Here is an 8,029-nt window from a genome sequence, read left to right as displayed (position 1 = left end):
ATTGGTGGAACTGTCCCATCACAAGCCCGCACCGGCCCGCTAAGTCTGAGAACTGAGGGAATGTTTGCGTCCTAGTGATATGATTTAGTAGCAATATTCCACCTTCCCCTGCCCATTTTGTGTGCATAGGGCGTGCGAGACCAGGTGTAAAGGCTGGGTTTGTCCAGAGGGGTATCATTATCGAGGGTGTTGGAGACAGAGTCGCCATTCTATTACATCGGGTCCAGATTGAGAGGGAGAGGGCTATTACTGGGTGAGTTCGGGCGGGGGCTGGGCGCTGAGCGGTTGGAAGCCAAAGTGCAGAGCAAATCGGTGAGCCTCCCAGAAGGACAAGAACCTTTTTAACACCTTAAGTAGCTTGATTTGACTAGAATGCATGAGTATCATGCACAGGTTAACTTGTATATATATATATATATATATATATATATATTTATATATATATATCTTTACAACGTCCGTATTGCTTTATTTTGCTATTGAGTAACTTTGAATTACATGCATTTCTGTGCATAGTTCTTAGTATTTTTATTGTTATAATGATTATTAGGTTTGATCATAACTGTTAGAAAATGCTTCAGGATACATTAACAAAAAAAAATATTGTTGATCCTGGACAGTTTAGAGTTAAAAAAAAGTGTTAAGCTTGGAGTTAAAAGAAAGTGTTAAGGATAAATATATTTCTGTCCAACTCTGACTAAACGATTGCTTAACTATTGCATAGTACTGTGTTCCTGTGGGTCATTAATGAAATAGCCTTCAGCCTTTTTGAATTTCATTCTTTAGGAGGTAAAAAGATCAATTATTGTTAGTATGTATCAGTACTTGTTGGTACTCAATGTACACTCCTTCCTATATAACATAACTTCTCAAGCTAGACATACCTTGCACAAGTAAAACCAAGGACTTAAAATACAATAAGCATGCAATTCAACAAACACCTTGATCTAGACAGCATTTTTAAAAACCTTGGAGAGTAGGCAAAACAGCACTTTTAAAAAAAAAAAAAATATCGCAGAACTTTTATACCAAGCGCAAATACCACCATACGTATGGCAGTATTTGTGCTTGGTATAAAAGTTCTGCGCTATTCTTTTTTTGGTTATCTGTTTTCTACTAAATAATTGGGAATTGGCACACAACAATCCCATAAGAGAGCAGCAGTTTTTTTTTGTGGTTATATGTTTATTCATTTATATGTGCATTTATTGAATTAATCTCTGAACAAGTTAGATACCTCTGTGATTGTTTCCTCCATTGTGAATCCCAGTAAGCACCCAACACTATTCCCCTTTCCTTGGTGGAAGAGGATAAAGTAATTTTTAAAATAGCACTATTTCTCTGTGCACATCGTCACCACTCACTGATGAAGATGTCCCCCAGTACTTAAAAATGGGCTGTATCCTGCTGCATAAAAATGAATGTAAAAATGCATGTATACATTAGAGAAAAAGAGAATCGGAAATGTAGGGTTGACTTAATCCCAATGTCTGTTTGCACCAATCCATTTGTGCAGTTTCAAATGCTATTAATTGGTTATAAAATGCATAACTTTATAAAAATGTATATCTATTATTCTGAATGAGCTGATTGAAAACTATGCATTAGAGTACATCTGTTAGTGAGCCGTTAATTTAAACACTCGTGTGCTTTCTTTAATTCATATTTGGTGCTTTTTTGTTGAAAACCCAAAACTCCATTGGTGTGAACAACCCCCTTAGTATTGATCTCACCATATACGTTTCAACATGATACATATCCAGACACATGTAAATTATGCCTTGGCATAACTATATGTTGGAAGGTAATTGGAGGTAAGTGTGCAGTATATTACTGTCTGTCTCATTCAGTTGTGATATAAAAAAGTAATAGTGGATCCAGCATGACACATTCCCAACTGTCCATCGAACCCTCTGTAATTTGTAACCAATCACTCAAGTGTATGATCATTCATATCATTATTAATATATTATTACATTATACTAATGTCAGAATTAAATTATTATTAACGATGATACACCAGTGTGATCAGTGACTTGTTCTCTTTTGACTGTCTAAATTTCTATTTATGCTATTTCTATTTTTTCTATTTAGAAAAATTTATTTTGAAACCCTATAAAATGCAAATTTTATTGTGAAACCTGAAATCCCCACAAATAACCAACATTTATAAACCATTTTGCTAATTTCTAACTCAAATCCTCTGCAGCTTCTTGACTGGAGTAATATGATTCATGCTCTGGATGTATCCAAGCTGGCATGTTAAAGTTAGAGCCTGTTATAAGTTTGCAAATTAACAGGTTATAAAAATGAAGTAACTGTAATGTGTATAAATGTGTGCCAATTTGTCTAATCATTAACAGCTACATTGGGATCGCCCATCAAATAGAAGCACAAGACACACAATAAAAGGAACTAGCCACAACAAGCAGTCTCCTATTACTAGATTACTGTAACAAGTAACAATGGCCTCTGATTTCACTGGCACTCAGGTCTACCAAGATAATTTTGACCCCCAAATTTATTTAGATACGTATTATGGTGCTGTGTCAGGAGTCTTCATCAAAGATGGATACCTGAACTTCATTTTGAAAAAATTACACAAAGCTTTCACTACAGGTAACGCATTTCAATTCTATTTTTTTAGCTAATTTATAAAAGTTGCTTATTTAATTTAATGAATAAGCTATTGCTTACTGACCTCTCTTGTAAAAGTGCCATGTGTATGATTATATTTACAGCTCCAATCATAAGAGTAACATTGCAACACATTTACCAAAATTATTATTTATTTTATTAACTAACCAATTTATGGACAGCCTTTCCAGGGATTCGTATTTGATAATTAAGCTAAAAAATTCTGTGCAATACTCTTTAAAGGATATATATGTCCTCACCAGTGTGGATCTGTGTATACCTATCATAGATGTATTAGATTATATTTTGATGACAACTTTTAAGCTTTCAACCCAATGTCAGGGTTCCTCCTTTCTGTTAGTATTATGGTAATAATATGCCTTCTACTGTAAAATAAAATAATATTATAAGCCACTAAGTGGTCCTGTGACCATCTTATATACAGATCATGGAATTACTCTGTGATGTCTACTATCCTTTCTAATTTACAATAAAGGGTTCATCATTTTTTTTATTATATAAGAAAGTTTAAATTCAAAGCAGAACAAATTTATTTAGTTAATTCTTCTATCTAGTTGTGGTTTACCTTTAATGACAGATATGCATTAATTTATGGATCACTTTAAAATAGCTCATAGCTAATGACATTTCTACTCACCAAATGTAGGGATATAGGGATATATTTCACAGGACACCTTACATGTTATCCACTGTACGTTATATGGATATTAGAAGTCACAAAGGAGATCTTTAACCATATAAAAAAAACAAGGCTCTAGGACGATTGCTTTGATATAAGTCACAGAAATCTATGTATTCAGGGGTGGATTGTCATATTGAAGTATAGGGAATAGGTCTTGAATGAAATGCATAAAATGTATAGGAATAAAAACAAGATACACAATTTTGAACACTAGACAATCTACTTCATCAAATGAGGGTACCTCAGAGTTTATTGAAAGGATGGGGGAGATCAGTGTATTACAATTCCCCCATCTCTGGACTTCATAATGTTTTCAGTAGTGTATGGTGTAATTGTCGGGTGATCACCAGATAATGACTACTATGGGAGCACATCATCAGAAAGAGGGAGCTATCATCTTTCAAATGAGAGGTCCCCATAGTTTCTTTTAGCCAGAATGGGTGACATCTGGGCATTACAACACCTCCACATCCCTTTTTTAGCTCCTTAATATTTTCTGTAGTGTAGAGTGTTATTATCTGGTGATCACATGAGATCACCAAACATTATTAAGGGGCACATTTGAACGAGGGCACTCCCCTCCCCAATATGCATACTCATGAGACCAGAGTGAAGGCCTCAATATGGTGCATAGACATTGCCATACCTCCTCACCCTAAAGCCCCTGCAGTTCAGAGAGTTCCCCCTGGCTTATTTAGACATAGCTATTTTTAGTGAAACCTGTGATGACCATGTACTCCAGAATAGGGTAGGTTTTAGGGAGGATCCAGAAGGCAGGAACAACTATCCAGTCAGACATCAAGTCCAATACTTAGACAGAGATGATCTAAGGTTAGCCCCACCCAAGAACCAGGCACAGATACTAGTATTCTCTATTGTTATTATAGACTGCAATATACTACAGATGATTTGTACCTGTCTCTAGAACTGAAGTCAAGTTCCTGTCGGATCTCACTAACAAATGTTTTCCAAAGAGGTAGACTGGACAAATGCTTGTGAACTGGCACCCCATTTGAAAAGTTCTCTGATGAATGCTCTAAGAATGGACGTTTCAAACTATAATAAATACTGATTTGTCCCATTATGGACTTGAAGCAGTCCTTAGCCAGAAGGGGCCTTTTGAGGAACACCATGTGGCGTATTTGAGCTGTAAACATTTAGACCAAGAGTTGGTGAATATCACTATTGAAAAATAAGTGCATGATCATTATGTGGGATGTAAGCTAAGTTCAGCCCTATTTGTACACACCAGCACTTCTGGGGATTTGGCCCTCATAAACAAGGGGGGAGGAATGTCATTTGTTCCACCAACTATAAACCCCTTCTTCCTCTTCAATACTTTACCTTGTATGTGGGTAGCTTAATGTTTCAGTAAATTGTACAGATCAGAATATTTACCTGGTGATATAGTGGGATCTGTTTCAATGATCCAGGGAGGGCCTAGTGGTGTACAGCTGCCTCTTCTCCGATCCACAATTTAGGGACATAAAGCTGCAGCAACTCATGTCTTCTCAAGAGCACCACATGGTCTATACCACCTCTTCGGAGGCCAACCACTACAGAGGAGTATAGTAAGCTCCAGCTACAGTAACTGCAGGACTGCATCCCTGTGATCAATCCCCAAAACTCCTGGGGTTGAATTCAGCAAGGAGGTATCTCTAGACCCAGGTGGCAAAGTCCTGAATGTAGTCTAATATTATATCTTCAAGCCTAGACTAAGCAGCACCAATGCCATAGAGACTGGACCCTCCTTACTTCTGACTTCATGTGGACATGGGGGCAGACATTCCCCTTCCACTGTAGCTAATGTGATTTTCAGGATTGAACCTGGATAACAGAGAGGTGTGTCAGTCTAGATTGAATGAGCCCCATATCTCTGGAAACATTGTACAAAAGGAGGGCTAGTTGGACATGTTAAGCATTACACTTTTGCTTTGCCCGGTAAGTAATTATATCTTTGTCTTCTAGATGCCATTAATCTATTGATTTGTATTTGTATTACACTTGTGGATTTCTATTAAAAATTGGCAATATTTAGCATTGATAAATATTAGAATGCTCCATAGAAAGGTTGTTACCATAGTCATCGCAGTCCATACAACTGCTATGAGGCATTGCAATAGAATAAGCCCTGTACCAGAGGAAAAAATGTTCCTTAAAGTACAAACTTAATATGGCTTCATACCTAATTACCTAGGTAGTTATATGTTGAAAAATAATGAGGATAACATGAGTGTATATGTAAAAAACTAACGTGCCAAACTGCTGCTAAAGTAATTAGTACCCTCTTGGATAATAGCTAGGGAAGGAGCCTGGAGGTGGGTCTGACATTATGATGGTGAGTAGGGGGCTGATCACAATTTTGCTATTGGCACAGACATTTCTTGTTATGCCTCTGCTTAATAGTATTTTCATTTGTGTTCTAAGTATACTTTTAAGATTTTATAAGATTTAATTTACTTATGTGCTGTATTAATGTTTCTTTTATATCTTATATCTCATAAGGTGGTGTAAGAGGTGACTCGTTGATTGATATTGGTCCTGGTCCTGCTATTTATCAGGAATTGTCTGCCTGTGAGGCTTTCAAGGAGATTACTGCAGCAGATTTTACTGACCGGAACAGGGACTACTTGGAGAGATGGAGGAGGAATGAGCCTGGACTTTTTGACTGGAAACCTGCTTTGAAATTTGTCTGTGACTTAGAAGGTCGTAGGTATGCAATAAAGAATATATTATGGGGCTCAATTAGAGTTGGATATACACAAAAGTTTTGCGTAAGATATACATTTCCATACTATGCATGTGCACCAAAAATGCATACATCCATATGTAAATATTTGTGCATAGCTGACTTGCATCCTTCAGGCCTGGACATTGGCAGTCAGACATAAGATGAGTATAGTAAGGGCGTGGTAACGTAATTGCAACACAGATGTGCATGCAATTGTGAACAAAGTGGACGTATCGTACCTCTTGAGGGTACTGGAGGGTTGGTGCAACGGTATGCAATAATGATGACAACTGTTAGCAGCACTATCTGGGCACTTAGGATTGGCCAATCCCGTGTTGACCACTCCAGCTGACAGTACTTAAATTATTAGCACTGCGGCTATATTATATCAAGTCAATGCTTTATATTTGCATAACTTAATTGACATAACCATTTGGAGTACTACAGGAGAAAAGTTTCACATTTTAATTTCAAAGGGAAACAACAGATGTGGAGGTGTTTTTATTTGATTATATTTCATATTGTAAATGTGACTTATGCATTTAATACTAGCACTAACCAAGCCACATCTCTACACTATCCTTAGGAATAATTATACATACTTGTATGATTGAGGTATACCTGCAGCAAATACTACTGTTTTTGAGGTGGAGGGTATCTTGAGAGAAATATGTTTTTTTGCGTACAATAGCATGGATTGGGCATTCGTATAAATATTACAGCACAGTAGGCTTGAACTACAAAACAAAATGTCTCATTTAAACCAATATCAACCTTTTTATTCTTTTAGTGGGAAGTTAGCTGAGAAGGAAGATAAACTGAGGAAAACACTGAAGAGAGTGGTACCATGTGATGTCACCAAGAGTAATCCTCTTCATCCACTTGTCCTACCTAAAACTGATTGTGTCCTGACTGTAGGATGCCTGGAATGCGCCTGTAAAGATGAGGATGCTTATGGGAATGTCATAAAAAATCTCTCATCCCTGCTGAAAGTAGGAGGCCACTTGATCATTGGTAGTATATTAGAAAGCACCATATTCAGATGTGGTGGCAAGCAATTCTCACTCATAAACCTTAGTGAGAAATTTCTTAGGAAAGTCATAACAGATACCGGGTTTGTCATTGAAGACTTAGAAGTTCTCCCTAGAGAATTTGATAAACCTATGTTTGAAATTTGCAATCATACCTCTGGTATTTTTATCCTTGCACGCAAAGTCAAAGATGTGTAAAAGCAGTGAGTTCAATAATACCAATAGAAAGGCAAACCATTACCAGATATTATACTGCATTATTATCTTGTTACCAGAAGGTGTCAGTAACACATTGCAATTCATATAAAAAGTAAAATATTTTTCAGGATTGGAAATCTGTTTGAATAAAATGATTACATTTCCAGCAGTAAAATAAAATATTTTCTCTTGAGCATAGCTGACTTAAGCTTTATCATTGATGGCTGTTATTTAAGCATGATTTTTGTCATAGTTTACTTACATTTTCACTCTACTTTGTGTATGAGTTTGTGCTGTGTTTTGATGAATGAGATTGTGCTGTTTCTTGACTTATTTGGCAACTTAAAAATAATGTGTGCAAGTACTGCATATTTTCTCAAATTTAAATAGGGCACTATTTATGGGATAATATACTATATTATTATATATTATTTAGATTTTATTGTACATTGCATGGTACAATAAGTAAGATTATTATCTAAATTACCAAGTGTTTTGGAAAATAGCATAGTTTAGAGGAGACTAATGTAATTAATAAGTTTAGGTGCAATACTAAACCATGTGGCAATTAAACAAAGTTGAAAATGTTTTTGTATTGATGAAGAAAGTAATCCTAGAACCACTATTATAAAGATTACCACTCAAATTTAAGTGGAAATGCCTCACAATGATGTTTTTCCCTTGTTAGGCATAAAGCCTTATTGATTAACGCAATAAGAGTTGGATGAT

The 8,029-nt window shown here is 36.1% G+C and overlaps 1 protein-coding gene across 1 annotated transcript; it reads left to right on the top strand.

Moving 5' to 3' along the window:
* The first annotated feature begins 2,429 nt into the window (after window positions 1-2,429).
* LOC142107625 (indolethylamine N-methyltransferase-like) lies at window positions 2,430-7,496 on the top strand. Its single transcript, XM_075191162.1, has 3 exons — window positions 2,430-2,619; window positions 5,846-6,053; window positions 6,862-7,496. Exons 1-3 carry the CDS (start codon window positions 2,466-2,468, stop codon window positions 7,298-7,300), a joined length of 801 nt encoding a protein of 266 aa, XP_075047263.1. The 5' UTR covers window positions 2,430-2,465; the 3' UTR covers window positions 7,301-7,496.
* Window positions 7,497-8,029: the final 533 nt, after the last annotated feature.

This window comes from Mixophyes fleayi, chromosome 11 (assembly GCF_038048845.1).
Source record: "Mixophyes fleayi isolate aMixFle1 chromosome 11, aMixFle1.hap1, whole genome shotgun sequence".
NCBI classification, from domain to species: domain Eukaryota; kingdom Metazoa; phylum Chordata; class Amphibia; order Anura; family Limnodynastidae; genus Mixophyes; species Mixophyes fleayi.
This window is presented reverse-complemented; position numbering and strand designations above follow the sequence as displayed.

Excerpts from the sequence above, each read along its gene's own strand:
- LOC142107625 (XM_075191162.1), top strand. The coding sequence starts at position 2,466 with ATGGCCTCTGATTTCACTGGCACTCAGGTCTACCAAGATAATTTTGAC. Across the intron at positions 2,620-5,845 it reads ACACAAAGCTTTCACTACAG|GTGGTGTAAGAGGTGACTCG; the intron begins GTAACGCATTTC and ends ATATCTCATAAG. Across the intron at positions 6,054-6,861 it reads TGTGACTTAGAAGGTCGTAG|TGGGAAGTTAGCTGAGAAGG; the intron begins GTATGCAATAAA and ends TTATTCTTTTAG.